At 46.3% G+C, this 16222-nt stretch overlaps 1 protein-coding gene across 4 annotated transcripts in view; it reads right to left on the bottom strand.

Moving 5' to 3' along the window:
* The window catches only part of PKNOX2 (PBX/knotted 1 homeobox 2), a 676497-nt gene that overhangs the window by 190032 nt on the left and 470243 nt on the right, over positions 1-16222 (bottom strand). For all 4 annotated transcript variants that reach the window (XM_026657858.1, XM_026657861.2, XM_026657857.2 and 1 more), the window contains one exon: positions 12187-12358. In XM_026657858.1, the coding sequence (XP_026513643.1) occupies positions 12187-12358 (172 nt within the window). The remainder of the gene's footprint in view (positions 1-12186; positions 12359-16222) is intronic.

Below are 16222 nucleotides of genomic sequence, written 5' to 3' on the forward strand. Positions count from 1 at the left end.
GGTTCAATTTACTAGCAGTGAGGATAGTTAAATATTGGAACAGCTTACCAGGGGAGGCGATAGAATCTTTAAAATGAGATTAGATATCTTTCTAAAATATATGCTGTAATCCTGCTCCCAAGACAAGTTCTGCAGCCTTTTAGAGGGAATCAGGTTGGATGGTCGTGGTGGTCCTTTCTGGCCTTCACTGCCCTCAACATGATCATAACGCTTGCAGCTCTGGATTAATACAATGATTACAATCAAACCTCAGACTTCAGGGCTTCAACTCATCACCTGCAGGGGTCAGGAAGGATTTTTAGACCTTTTCAGGGTGGGTTACAGAGGCAGAGGTGCAGCTGCCAATAACTTCCTGACCAGCTCATTGTGCTTCTGCCCACCCTCACCAGGTCTCTAAGGTGAGTCAGCAGTACCTCAAATGCTGCAGAGAGATCCAACAGTCAGAGCATGGCTCTTTGCTTCTTTCTACTAACATGGCAAATGCTGTCTCTTACTGTGAAGGTCAGGTATTAAAGATACCTCCACATCTTCACAGTCACCTTGCTCAAGAATAGGAGGTGAGTAGCTGAGTGGAAGTTGACACAGTTAGTTAAAATCAATATTTTTGCAAGGACTAGACAGATTATTAGAGGATTGGGCCAAAAGAAATCTGATGAGGTACAGCAAGGACAAGTGCAGAGTCCTGCTCTTAGGACGGAAGAATCCCATGCCCTGCTACAGACTAGGGACCGAGTGGCTAGACAACAGTTCTGCAGAAAAGGACCTAGGGGTTACAGTGGACAAGAAGCTGGATATGAGTCAACAGGGTGCCCTTGTTGCCAAAAGGCTAACGGCACTTTGGGCTGTATAAGTAGGAGCATTGCCAGCAGATCGAGGGATGTGATCATTCCCCTCTATTTGGCATTGGTGAGGCCTCATCTGGAGTACTGTGTCCAGTTTTGGGCCCCACACTATAAAAAGGATGTGGAAAAATTGGAAAGAGTCCAGCAGAGGGCAACAAAAATGATTAGGGGGCTGGAGCACATGACTTATGAGGAGAGGCTGCGGGGACTGGGACTATTTAGTATGCAGAAGAGAAGAATGAGGGGGGATTTGATAGCTGCTTTCAACTACCTGAAAGGGGGTTCCAAAGAGGATGGATCTAGACTGTTCTCAGTGGTGGCAGATGACAGAACAAGGAGTAATGGTCTCAAGTTGCAGTGGGGGAGGTTTAGGTTGGATATTAGGAAAAACTTTTTCACCAGGAGGGTGGTGAAGCATTGGAATGGGTTACCTAGGGAGGTGGTGGAATCTCCTTCCGTAGAGGTTTTTAAGGTCAGGCTTGACAAAGCCCTGACTGGGATGATTTAGTTGGGGATTGGTCCTGCTTTGAGCAGGGGGTTGGACTAGATGACCTCCTGAGGTCCCTTCCAACCCTGATATTCTACGATTCTATTGCGTGTTTAAATGTGAGTGGCAGTGGGTCTTCTTCAAAGCAGTCACTGGCAATCTCTGTTAGCAGAGGGCCTGAGCATCTTGACTGCATGTCACCACCCAGTAGGTGGATAGGGCAGTCACATGTACTGACTCAGAGCTCCTTCAGTTCTTCTAAGACATTTGATGTGACAATGAGCTACATTCAGGCTATATTAGCAGCCCGATTCCAGGAATCTACAAAAGCCATCCCAGAGGTGAGCGAGGTTGGCTGGCAGTTCTTCACAAGAAGAGGGGCTTGAGTCAGAAGCTGATTGGGAGCATCCCTGGTTGACAAATTGGATTAAAAGATGGTACAATTCTGGTAGGTGTGATCGTCTCAGTATGGTAGCACAGAAGAATGATCTCTTCCTTGCTTCCCCTGCTGTGGTGTAGGGCTGTAGGAATTCTTCGTACTCTACCTCCTCAGTGTTTTCTTGCATTTTACGCCACTAGAGCCCAAGACTCTTTCCTTTGTGCTTTGTTTGGTTGCAGGTTGTCTGAGCAGTTGCTCATCTATGAGGGTGAAGGGAGGCTCAAGGTTTTGGTGCCAGTATGGCCAAAAGCAGTGGATAGCATGTGGTCCTATTATCTCATTATTTCCTTCATGTCTTGATCTGTGAACTGGGAGATGTTTGCCATTAATTCTAAAAGTTCACTGGGTCTGTAAGACGGGGAAAACCAAGATGACCAAGCCTTTGTCCTGCCAGGAAAGAAGGAGAGCTGACTACTGCCTGGAGGAGATGGCTGTCTCTCCAGGAGATGGTATTGAGTCAGATGCTGCCTATAGCCACATCTAGACTGGAGATCAGATCCAGAGGTGTTTTGTTGTGTACGTGGGTCCAGAGACTTCATCAGAGCAATGGGAGCTATGGACAGTGTAGGTATTAGGTTTTGGGCATGTGTTGCAGAGGCATCTTCAACTTAAGTGTTGAAGTCTCCCAAAACAATGAGTTCTAGGGACTATCACTAGGGACTGGGTGGAGAGCTGCTAGCTTCACTAGGAAGCCTGAGCTGTTAGGATCCCTACAGGGCCGGGACACCAATGACTGCCTTGTTTTTCAGCTCACAGAGCAAGTTATTGTAAGTTATTATCTTTTTTGTTGTTGTTTAGTTATTATTAATGTAAGACTCAAAGACATCAGTGGATATGCCGATGCAGTGGAAGCAATTTTTTTTTCAAGACAGCCTCTTCTGCATGTGACATTGGAAGGGAATCGAATAGCTACTCCTGCTCCAGTGCACACACAAGGTATGATGATGTACAGAATATGCTATGGCTAAGACTAAGATTTAGTCATGAGTATTTTTAGTAAAAGTCATGGACAGGTCACGGACCATAAACAAAAATTCACAGCCCCTGACCTGTCCATGACTTTTACTATAAATATCCCTGACTAAATCTTAGCTGCTCCTAGGGTGATGCTGCTCTGGGGAGGCCCACATGGCGCGCCTCCCTGGGACCGCTACTCACTCCAGCAGTGATCAATGCGGCTGGCCACGGGACTGCTCCCGCAGCTGGGGTGGCCCTGGGGTCAGCCACACTGGCCGCTACAGCTGCGGAAATCACAGAAGCCGGGGAAAGTTACGGAATCCGTGACTTCGTGATCTCCATGACAGACTCACAGCCTTAGTTTTGGCTTGTGGTGTGAGACCATTACTTACCCGTAACTGGAAGTTATAGGTAAGTAAACTCCTCTTCTTCAAGTGATGGTCCCTATTGTGTTCCACTGCGAGTGTTTGACAAGCAGTACCTAAGAAGGAGTTGGGTGCAAGGATGAGGACGGTAGGGTTGAGCGGAGGATTGCCATCCAAAGGAGACATCAGCAATTGAGTACTGTAACAGGGCGTAATGCCTTGAAGACGTGTGGATAGAACCCCACGTGGCAGCTTTACAGATGTCTACAAGGGGGACATCCTGGAGAGATGCCATGGTTGTTGCCTGCGCTCTAGTGGTGTGAGCTCGTACCCCTGTTGGGGGAGCAAGGTACAAGAGCTGAAAGCAGAGTAGAATGTAGCTAGATATCCACTTAGAAAGCCTCTGGGTGCCCTTTAACCCTCTCTGCTATCTCAATGAACAGTCTAGGGGACTTTCTGATTGGTCTTGTTCTCTGCAGATAAAAGGCTAAAGTTCATCGCACATTGAGAGAATGGAGTCTACATTTTTCTGCAGACATGTGCGGCTTCGGGAAGAATACAGGAAAGTGAATGAATTGATTAAGGTGAAATTCTGAAACTACTTTAGGGATACATTTGGGGTGTAGGTGTAAAGAAACTTTATCCTTGTGGAACACAGGGAATGGAGGGTCTGCCATCATGGCTTCGAGTTCACTGACGCTTCTTGCTGAAGTGATGGCTACAAGGAAAGCAACTTTCATGGATAGAAGGGCCATGGAGCAGGTAGCTAAAGGCTCAAAAAGGGGACTCGTTAGAACTGAAAGATTCAGGTCCCACTGGGGTGTGATCTTTTGAGAAAGTGGGAAGGTTCTTATAAGGCCTTTCTAGAATTGGTTAGTTAGTGGGTGTGTGAAAGGGAGTAGCCCTCAGTAGGAGGATGGAATGTGCTGATCACTGCTAGGTGAACTCATAGAGAGCTGAGGGAGAGACTCAATGTCTTTAAAGACAGGATATAGTCTAAGTGGAGGGGAATGTCTGTAGCTTCTTGTGTAACGTCTCTTAGCTGAGTCCAAGAAGAGAAGCCAGTCCAAGAAGAGTCCAAGAAGTCCAAGAAGAGAAGCCAGGTAACACTTTCTAGTTGAGTCCTTTCTGCTGTTAGAGAGGATGTCCCACATGGCAGCAGAGCATGAACATTCTAGGGATTGTGCCTATCCAAATACCATGCCCTGAGATGTTTGATCTTGCTGTTTCATTGGGTAAGGAGCTCGAGAAATGTCAGGACAGTAATAAATGGGAGAGATGACATGCACAGGAGCTTGGGCAACCAGAACTGTCTGGGCCAGAAGGAGGCAATTAGCATGACTCTCACCCTGTCTTGTCAGATCTTGTGCAGCACATGTGGAAGGAGTGGCAACAGAAAGAAAGCTTAGTTGAGCTGGCTGGACTAGGGGAGAAAGAGAGCATCACCTTGAGAGCGATAGTCTAGGATTCCTCTGGAGCAATATGTAGCACACTTGCTGTTCGTCTGAGAAGCAAACAGATCCCTGGTTGGGGTTCCCCATTGTGCGAAAATGTCATGTAGCACCTGCCATGAAGTTCCCACTCGCGGTCCATCGCAAAGTGTCTGCTGAGGGAGTCTGTGAGCACATTCTGTTTCCCAGGAAGGTAGGCTGTGGATAGAGTGATTTGATTGCTGATGCATCAGTTCCAGAGATTGCCTGCTTCGGTGCACAGGAAGGCAGACTTTGCTCCCCCTTGTTTGTTGATGTAGAATGCAGTTCCAGTGTGTCTGACATTATCAGGACATGGTGAGAGCAGATGAATGGAAGAAAGAACTTGCATGCCTTTCTTACTGCCAGAAATTCCAGGACATTGATGTGCATTCTGGATTCTCAGGATATCCACGTCTCTTGTGTTGTGTGGTTGTCCATATGAGTGCCCCAGCCTATTAGGGATGCATCTAAGTGGAGCACAGCATCAGGTCCAAGAGGTGAATATAGTTGGACCGCTTGGTAATAGTGACCATAATATAATTAAATTTAACATCCCTGTGGCGGGGAAAACACCACAGTGGCCCAACACTGTAGCATTTAATTTCAGAAAGGGGAACTACACAAAAATTAGGAGGTTAGTGAAACAGAAATTAAAAGGTACAGCGCCAAAAGTGAAATCCCTGCAAGCTGCATGGAAACTTTTTAAAGACACCATAATAGAGGCTCAACTTAAATGTATACATCAATTTAAAAATCATAGAGAACCAAAAAAGAGCCACCGTGGCTAAACAACAAAGTAAAAGAAGCAGTGAGAGGCAAAAAGCCATCCTTTAAAAAGTGGAAGATAAATCCTAATGAGGAAAATAGAAAAGAGCATAAACTCTGGCAAATGAAGTGTAATAATATAATTAGAAAGACCAAAAAAGAATTTGAAGAACAGCTAGCCAAAGACTCCAAAAGTAATAGCAACAAATTTTTAAAATACATCAGAAGCACAAAGCCTGCTAAACAACCAGTGGGGCCACTGGACGATTTAGATGCTAAAGGAGCACTCAAAGACGATAAGGCCATTGCGGAGAAACTAAATGAATTCTTTGCATCGGTCTTCACTATTGAGGATGTGAAGGAGATTTCCAAACCTGAGCCATTCTTTTTGGATTACAGATCTGAGGAACTGTCCCAAATTGAGGTGTCATTAGAGGTTTTGGAACAAATTGATAAACTAAACAGTAATAAGTCTCCAGGACCTGATGGTATTCACCCAAGAGTTCTGAAGGAACTCAAATGTGAAATTGCAGGACTACTAACTGTCATCTGTAACCTATCATTTAAATCAGCTTCTGTACCAAATGACTGGAGGATAGCTAATATGACACCAATTTTTAAAAAGGGCTCCAGAGGTGACCCTGGCAACTACAGGCCAGTAAGTCTCACTTCAGTACTGGGCAAATTGGTTGAAACTATCGTAAAGAACAAAATTGTCAGACACATAGATGAACATAATTTGTTGGGAAACAGTCAACATGGTTTTTGTAAAGAGAAATCATGCCTCACCAATCTACTAGAATTCTTTGAGGGGGTCAACAAGCATTCGGACAAAGGAGATCCAGTGGATATAGTGTATTTAGATTTTCAGAAAGCCCAATATGAACAGAAGGATAATAGAACAGACTGCTTAAGGAGATTGTGGAAGCTCCTTCCCTGGAAGTTTTCAAAAGGAGGCTGGATAGCTGTCTGCCTTGAATGGGTTAAACACAACAAATCCTGCATCTTGGGAGGAGATTAGACTAGATGACCCTTGTGGTCCCTTCTAACTCTATGATTCTATGATTCTATTATTTATGGGGCAAGTTCGGTGGTTCTCTAGGAGAGGAAGCAGGTGGCAACTCCCTGATGGAGCAGATGGTCTCTGAAGGGGGCACTGTTCCCTCAGTCCCAAATATGCCCAATAGGAGGGATTGAAGGGTGGTCATTAAGGTCTCCATGGAATGGGATACCAATGGCTCAGGGTCAGGTGAGGCGACGGCTGCTCCCAGGGTCATGCAGGTCTCCTGGGAAATGGATATGAGTGGTATGGGAGAGGCAATTCTTCCGATGGTTCCGAATCCCCCAAGGAAGAAAAGGCTACAGTGGCAGTACCATCAGTGCCGTCTGAGAGGTGTATTTTGTGGGGGGGGGGGGGGGGGGGAAGGCTCCAAACCACAGTCTGGAGTCAGTGGAGCACAATGTTTCTGGTCTTTCTTCTCATGCCTAAGGGACTTAGGACATACTAAATCCTCATGGGCAGAGCTGGTGGACGGAACATCTGATCTTTTCGAAGTGGACTGAGAGGAAGACTTTAGACCCGTGCTTAAGAGAATATTTCTTCCCAACGAGGCCCTGCCATGGGTCTGTGGAGGTGGATTCTCTGGCACCAGAGTTCGACTTCATAGCAGAAGATTCACTCCTTGCTGATTCGGGTCAATGTGCAGGAGGTGGAGGGTCTCAAGCATGGGTTCGATTGGGGTCTCATGGCCATCCCATGAGATATCTGCAGAGACAAAGTGCCCACCCTTCTCGGGTACGGCTGGGGAAGGACTGACAGATACTGCACGGAGTGGCAATGTGAGCTTCTCCCAGGCAGTAGAGGCAGTGTTGATGGTGATCGCTGATGGAGAAGGACAGCGGGCAGGGGGCACAGAGTTTGAAGCCCATAGTTCTGGGCATAGTGCGATACCCAAATGCGGAAGTGCGGGGGACACCCCTGTAATCTACTCTACAACTACTAAAACTACTCAAACTGGTAAAACTACTAATCTACACATTATTTAAGAATTAATAAAACTATGTACAACTGTTTATTTAGAAGGACGTCAGAGATGAGGACACTGAAGGTTCCAGTGCAGCAATGAGAAGGAACTGAAGAGGTAGTTGGTCCAACCCACCCTTTATTGCCTTGGTCGGAAGCACGAGCTGAGCCAGGGCGCATATGCGGACCAATGGACACTACTTTCAAAACTCGCCGACTCCGAGCGCATGGTGAACATGCATAATCCCAGTGGAACACAATAGGGACAATCAATTGAAGAAGAGAGCTAGTTTGCCTTTCTTTTCAGCTGATAGCATCAGGAACAAACTCAGGAGTAAGAATAGCAAAGTTGTTACAAAACTCTTCAGTAAGAAAGCATTTCTTGTTCTTGTTCTTTACATATATATATATATATATATATACACACACAAATCATTGGCAAGTAATATATGCCAAACTGTGACTGCAATTTCCACCAGGAAAATGCAGGTAGAAAGCTGTGAAATGCAGGGATCTAGAGATTGGTATATAAGGAAACTTCAACTTTGTTGAGAAATTGCTCACATTTCTTAAGGTAACCATTGATTAACAGTGTATAAGGTACTGGCAGTAAATCCAGTTTGCCTAGGCAGGGAGATCATGTCATTACGGTTTCTTATCTGGAATGTTTTACAAACCAAAAATTACAGTTTGCTAACAATCAGACATAAAAACTAATTTAATAAATCAGAAGCAAGTTACTGACTATCAAGGGCACTTATATTTAAACCACACATTTGCACTTGCTAGATAAAGCAGGGACTATTGGTAGAGCCAGTTAACTAACTAAAGTGGAGTCCTTTTGCCTTGGGTACAGTCACTCATTTGCCTCATGTGTGTGAAGCTCAATGCAGTTTGTTGTTTTTAATAGCGGTAATAGCGACCATAATGTAATTAAATTTAACATCCTTGTGCGGAGTGGGGAATACCACTATAGCATTTAACTTCAGAAAGGGGAACTACACAAAAATGAGGAAGCTAGTTAAATGGAAATTAAAAGGTACAGTTACAAAAGTGAAATGCCTGCAAGAGGCATGGAAACTTTTTTTAAACACCATTATAGAGGCTACCCCAAATTAAAAAAACATAGTAAGAGACTAAAAAAAGTGCAACCATAGCTAAACAACAAAGTAAAGGAAGTGGTTAGAAGCAAAAAGGCATCCTTTAAAAATTGGAAGTCAAATCCTACTGAGGAAATTAGAAAGAAGCATAAACTCTAGCAAATCAAGCATAGAAGCATTATTACGCAGGACAAAAAAGAATTTGTTGAGCACCTAGCAAAAGATTCAGAAACTAACAACAAAACCGTTTTTTAGTATGTCAGAAGCAGTAGGTCTGCCAAACAATCAGTACAGCCACTGGACGATCGAGGTGCTAAATGAGCACTCAAGGAAGATAAGGTTAAATTAATTCTTTGCATCGGTCTTCACTGCAGAGGATGTGAGGGAGATTCCCACACCTGAGCCACTCTTTTTAGGTGACAAATATGAGGAACTGTCCCAGATTGAGATGTTGTAACAAACTGATCAATTAAACAGCAATAAATCACCAGGACCGCTTGGTATTCACCCAAGAGTTCTGAAGGAATTCAAATATGAAACTGCACAACTACTAACTGGTATGTAATCTATCACTTAAATCAGCTTCTGTACCAGATGACGGTAGGATAGCTAATGTGACACCATTTTTTTAAAAAAGGCTCCAGAGGTGATCTTGGCAATTACAGACCAGCGGCTTACTTAACTTCAGTACCAGGCAAAGTGGTTGAAATTACAGTGAAGAACTGAATTATCTGACACAAAGATGAACACGATTTGTTGAAGAGTCAACATGGCTTTTGTAAAGGTAAATCATGCCTCACCAATCTATTAGAATTCTTTGAAGTGGTCAACAAATATGGGGAAAAGAGTGATCCAGCAGATATAGTGTACATGGACTTTCAGAAAGCCTTTGACAATGTCCCTCACCAAGACTCTTAAGTAAAGTAAGCAGTCTTGGGATAAGAAGGAAGGTCCTCTCATGGATCAGTAACTGGTTAAAAGACAGGAAACAAAGGGATGAATAAATGGTCAGTTCTCAGAATGGAGAAAGGTAAATAGCGGTTCCCCCATGGATCTGTACTGATACCAGTGCTATTTAAACATATTCAGAAATGATCTGGAAAGAGGGGTAAATACCGAAGTGGCAAAATTTATAGGTAACCCAAAATTACCCAAGGTAAGTAAGTCCAAAGCACACTGAGAAGAGTTACAATCACAAAGCTGGGTGACTGGGCAACAAAATGGCAAATGAAATTCAATGTTGATAAATGCAAATTAATGTGCATTGGAAAATATAATCTCAACTAAATATACAAAATGATCTAAATTAGTTGTTACTACTCAGGAAAGAGATCTTTGAGTCATCATGGATAGTTCTCTGAAAACATCCACTCAATATGCAGTGGCTGTCAAAAAATCTAACGGAATGTTAGGAACCATTAGGAAAGGGATAGATAATAAGACAGTAATATCTTAATGCCACTTTATAAATCCAGGGCACACCCAGATCTTGAATACTGTGTGCATTTCTGGTTGCCCCATCTCAAAAAAGGATATATTAAAATTATAAAAGGTACAGAGAAGGGCAACAAAAATGATTAAGGGCATGGAACAACTTCCATATGAGCAGAGATTAAAAAACTAAGGGGATCTGATAAAGGTCTATAAAATCATGACTGGTGTGGAGAAAGTGAATAAGGAGGTGTTATTTACTCCTTCACACAACACAAGAACCAGGGGTCACCCAGTGAAGTTAATAGGCAGCAGGTTTAAAAAAAACAAAGGGAAGTACTTCTTCATACAACGCACAGTCAACCTGTGGAATTCATTGGGATGTTGTCAAGGGCAAAACTATAACCAGGTTCAAAAAAATAATTAGATAAATTCATGGAGGATAGGTCCATCAGTGGCTATTAGACAAGATGGCCAGGGATGCAACCCTATGCTCTGGTGTCCCTAGCCTCTCACTACCAGAAGTTGGGAGGGGATGACAGAGGATGGATCAAACGATTATTGCCCCGTTCATTCTTTCTGAAGCATCTGGCATTGACCACTGTCAGAAGACAGGATCCTGTGCTAGATGGACCATTGGTGAGGCTACATTTTAGTCATGGGCATTTTTAGTAAAAGTCATGGACAGGGCACAGGCAGTACACAAAAATTCATGGCCTGTGACCTGTCCATGACTTGTACTATATACCCCTAACTAAAACTGGAGTAGTTTGGGGTAGGGGGCAGCCCAGGGTTACTGCAGGTGCTCTGGGGGAGGGAGCCAGGGGTGCTGCGGGTGCTCTGGGGGAGGGGGCAGGGGACATTGCGGGTGCTCGGAAGGGCAGGCAGAGGCACTTAGCCCGGGAACCCTGGTGCTGCTGGGGGGGAGTAGGCGGGGCTGACATGCTCCCTACCAGGCTCTGCACGGCTCCCCAGAAGTGGCGACATGATGTCCCTCATCTCCTAGGCAGAGGTGCCACCAGGGGGCTCCACATGCTGCCCCTGCCCCAAGCGCCAGCTCTGCAGCTCCCATTGGCTGGGAACCGAGGCCAATGGAGCTGTGGGGGTGGTGCCTGTGGGCGGAGGCAGTGCGCAGAGCTGCCTGGCAGCACCTATGCCTAGCAGACGAGAGGTATGTTGCTGTTCCGGGGAGCCTTCCCCCCCCCGAAGGTAAGCACTGCCCAGAGCCCTCACCCCCACCTGCACCCCAACCCCTGAGCCCTCTCCTACACCCAAACTCCTGCTGCTGTTGGGGGGCCGGGGGCGGGGGCCTGAGACTGCCCCTGCTGTGGTCAGTACGGCTGGCCCAGGGGCGGCCCGAGCTGCTCAGGCTGCCCCCGGGCCAGCCACACCGGCCACTGCAGAAGTCACAGAGGGCCCGGAAAGTCACAGAATCCATGACTTCCGTGACCTCCATGACAGACTCACAGCCTTAACCATTGGTCTGACCCAGTATAGCAGTTCTTATGTTCTTAAACTATTCCTATAAATTTTAGACTAAGATTTATAATTATTCCTTTTGAAAAATCTCAATTGCCAAGCTTATCTAGACTCCTCATTGCTCTAACACAGTGGTTTTCAAACTTTTTAGACCGAGTACTTCCTTACAAATAATGTAGTATACTGCATACCCCATCTGAGATAGGCAGAGGTGACATGTGCCACCCCAGATTTCTGCCTTCCATTTAGCAACAGCTTCGAGAGGTTTTCAAACTGTGGGGCACTTCCCCCCATGGGGACCCAGAGAAACGTTCAGGGGGGTGAGCAGCGACGCCACAGGGCTCAGGGAGGGAGTGCCACCTTAACCCCCTGACTCACCTCAGTGGGGCACCCAGCCTGTCTGCATTGGGGGGGGGGGCCCGCACAACCAAAAATTGTAACTCAAAGGGGGCTCAGTTAAAAAACTGAGCCGCCTCACATCGCCGCTTGCCCCACCGAACATTCCTCCAACACCCCTGGGGGGCGCGTCCCACAGTTTGAAAATCTTGCTACTAAATAAAATGTGTTGTCCACCATTACAGGATTTTTCTCACGTACCCCCCGACGAGAGCTCGTGTATCCCTCGGATTACATGTACCCCGTTCGAAAACCACTATCTAACATATGCTCCTTAAAACACATCCAACCTGAGACTTCTCTAAGCTGCTGCCCTTTGGGCTTTGGGTTCAGATGCCTACAGCGTAAGAGCAAAGCACTGAGATGTCCCTGTTGTCTCAAATGCTAAACAAAGCAATGGGGCTGGGACTGGTCTGAACCAGGGCTTTACCAGGTTGTCCAGTTCGGGGTCATCACTGAAGAATGGTTTGTGTTCCTGCTCCTGCTGGTGTACAAAGTTCTCAATGTCCACGTCAAAGCTGGCAGAGGTGATGCACTCGGAGCCCTGTGTTGCCTGCTCACACTTCTCAAACAGCAGCGTCAGGAGTGGGAAAAGAGGATGCCTGGAGAGACAGGAAATCACAACATTCTTTCTGTAAAGCCATCTTCCTATGTATTTAACTGATTTCAGCTTTCTGCGCCAGAGTGTGGGCGAGTATTGCATTCACTCACCAGCTAAACAAGGGCATTCTCTTTTCCAGTCTCATTCTCATCTTGTTTTCTAACCTTTAATTTACACTTGCCTCTGGGAGGTAGGGGATTTCTTATGCTGCTAAAATGTCAAAATGGCAGCCAGACAAACAGGTAAATCTCCCAAACGTATCTGTAGGCACCCTATTCTGATCAGTTCTATAGAGCAAATTCCACTGGCTGTAATGTCACAGGGTCAGTTACCAACATTACTACAGGGGTTACGGTCCAATTCTGATTGGACTGAAGTTGGTCAGATGGTGCCATAACTTACAGTTGTTTTGAAGAGGTTTTGAGCAGATGGATTTGGATGCTCTAGAAACAGGGTAAACTTTCACAGCAGTGGCAGTTATATTTCCTATTCCTATAGGCTGTGCTATCTCCCCTTGGGCCCCTTAGAGGGCAGTGGACACCATCTACAATGCTTGGTTCACATACGAAGTTCTCTGTGGCCTAGAACTCCTGCGTGATTTGATGTTGGTTCTGCCCACAGTAGCACTAATAATAGTAATAGTGCACAGCAGTCCTGTGGATCACAGCATATAGGGAGCCATCAGGGCACAAAGCGGCAGCACATAGGGTCATATCACTTGCGTACCTATGAAAGGATCCAGTGAGAAGGATCCCAAGGGCTGTACTCACCTTGTTGGGGTCAGAGGGAGCCTTGCTCCTCTGGGTTGGACTCTTTAAATCATTGCTTGTGTGATGGCCATGGAGGGAGCCTTTCTCTTTCAGGTCTGTGCCTCAGTGAGCCTGAGGCTGGTCCAAAACTGGAAAAAAGTCTTGGGACCCATGATAATTGAATCCATATGTGTTGGACTTTATTTGGTCATAATTCAAAATTTCAACCAAAATAAAATGATCCAAACATTGAATTTGGACCATTTCCCCCAGCTCGGCCAGTGAGGCTGCAAAAGATCCTCCGAGGCGAACAGAGCTTACCCGAAGGGTCTAAGCCTCAGCCTCCCTTGCCCAAACCTCCTTTCCATGAGTTGCCTCATGATGTACCAGCCCAGCATGGTTAGGCACTGCATTGCCACCTCCGACAATGATGTTTCCCCCACCCCTGTGTTCCTCAGTCTCCCAAGCCCTGACTCTTGCTGTCTTGTATGTGTTTGTTTTGTCTTAGTTAGACTCTCAGTTCTCCAGGGCACAGAACGTGTCTCTTGTGTTTGGAAAGTGCCGTGTAATTTACAGCCCTCCATTAATGGTTTGTAGTAACAAATGTTAACCATATGTACCACTCCAATACTATTCCATGACCTGCTGCCCTGTGGGCAGTCAACATCCTGCCTCGTGGTTTCTGCAGTTTGTTACCCCTGCTCTTTGGATGGCTGACAATGTCTTCATAGATGGTCACCCAACAGGTTGCAGATGGCACCAACAGCTTGTCCATTTTGAGCCGAAAGTGCCTGGGCACCAAAGACAAAATTGTCAAAAGTGGCCTTGGACTTTGGGTGCTTAACATTGTTGGCGCCCAGTATGAGACACCCAAAACACTGCAATGCCCTAAATCAGGGGCTGTTTATAGGTAATTTCAGCCCAACTGACTGGAATGTGCTTCCTGTTTTAATAACTGAATACCTATAAACCTACATTGTATTCTTCTGAATGTGTCTAGCTATGAAATAAGATATAGTCCTCCAAAATGCACCACATTGCCCCCCAATCCCCACCACAACTGGATAGGCCCACCCCTTTTTAAGTACAACAGAGAACCAAAACACCTTTTCAAACCACTGAACTGTCTTCTTACCCTGAACCCCTTAGCTGTGGTCAAGATTACCCCTTAGCAAAAGCAGGGGAGGGTGAGAGGTCACCTCGATACACTCTGAACCTTACAGTATCTTTCCCACAAGGGAGTGGATATCAGTCATGGGCTCATTGTAACATTCTGGAATGTTCTCTTTTCTTGATCTTTTAAGGGTATTTGAACCTTTGAAAATAATAAAATACAATAATAATAATAATAAATTAATAATACCAGCAAACAATAACAAGGAGCAAAATAGACAAGTAAAAAACCTGCCAAACTTGCCACACTTTGGAACACCTCTGCTATCAAGTTATTTATTATATAGACTTGTCTGGTGCAGGTGATGATCCACAAGAACCCATTCATTCGAGTCACTCTACCTCCCCAGCCTAATCACTTCACTTAATTCCCTTGCCTCTCAGTATTTAGCAGCCTCTACCCTGGAAGGATTCCCACCACCTCTATCCTTCCTGTATCTCGCAGATAACAGACTTCAGGGAACTCGAAGTGTTCAAGTGATCTCCTCAGAGATCCTTCCTGTCCCATGAGCAAAGGAAGACAGAAGGCAGAAGATTCTGGAAGTGAACTGCTGGTTAGGTAAGCAGCAGCGGGTTTGGGATTTCTGGAACAATGGCCCACCTTCTGTGAAAAGAGGGGGCTGTACAGTTAGGCTGGCCTCTGTCTCAGTAGGAAACCCAATCTCTTTGGGGACAGGCCGGCTAGAGTAGTCAGGAGGGTGTTAAACTAATAGCAAAAGGGAAGGGTAAAACGGGGGAAGATATGAGCACTTAGCACAAAATCAAGATGTTGAGAAGAGAAGGTAACTCATCTTGTGCAGTAACTGTGGTTCTTCAAGATGTGTGTCCCTATGGATGCGCCACTCTAGATGGGCTTGCACCCCATGTGCCTCAGATTAGAGATTTTAGGTAGCAGAGTCCGTTCTGCCCACACATCGCCATCCCCATCTCATGCCCTGCACCAGGGCTATATAGTGCTGTGTGGGCGAACTGCCCTCAGTTCCTTCTCTACCATGAAGCTCATTGAAAATAACTCTGAAGCAGAGGGGAGGAGAGAAGGTAGTGGAGCACCTATAGGGGGGCACATCTCAAAGAACCACAGTTACTGCACAAGGTGAGTAACCTTCGCTAATTCTTTGAATAGTGTCCCTATGGGTGCTCCCCTCTAGGTGACTCCACAGCAGTACCCCTAACAGATGGATGGGTGTGACAAGGTGTACCTACCCAACACCAGCCCAAAAGGGTTAACTGTACTTTGCAGGCTGAGGAAGACCTGCCCTTCTGACTCTGCTGTGCATGCTCAGCCTGGAGGCAGAGTATGAAAGGAAGCAGCCCAACTCAGTCTGGGCAGGCTGCTGAAGGGAGAGGACGCAGAGTGCAGGCTCTCTCCAGGGAGCTGCTACAGGCCCTGACTACAAAGTCACAGCACAGCACAGAGAACTCCAGATGGACTCCAGGCTGCCTGATGAGCCTGGAGAAGAGACGGCGCTGGCAGGAGCTAGCCCGTTTGAGAATCCCAGAGACCCGGGGGAACCATGGAGCATCGCAGAGGGAGAAAGGGTCGGAAGCAGCCCAGGGGACTTAAACTTTTCTCCAGTGAGTGAACCAGTCAGCGTGTTTTGGGAGGATCCCCCTGACTCAGTGGTGAGCACCCCCACCACTGCCACCACTGCCAGGGGCCTGAGCTGGGACTCTAAGGAGCAGGGAGGGCCCGAGTCCCCCAACCCTGGGTGCCACACACCCCTAAGTGGCATCCCACTTCCCCAGTGGGCCAATCAGCCACACAATCCCACAGAAGTTGGTTATTTTATTGACTCTGGCAATTGTGCCACATCACCCTGAGCGAAAGGGCCATTTTATTGACTTTGGCCATTAGGCCATGGTGCCCTGAGTGGAAGGGCCGCTTTATTTACTTTGGCCCTTAGGCCATGGTGCCCTGAGTGGAAGGGCCGCTTTATTGACTC

The sequence above is a fragment of the Terrapene carolina genome, unplaced genomic scaffold (assembly GCF_002925995.2).
Source record: "Terrapene carolina triunguis isolate 2854851 unplaced genomic scaffold, T_m_triunguis-2.0 Scaffold374, whole genome shotgun sequence".
Taxonomy (NCBI): Eukaryota; Metazoa; Chordata; order Testudines; family Emydidae; genus Terrapene; species Terrapene triunguis.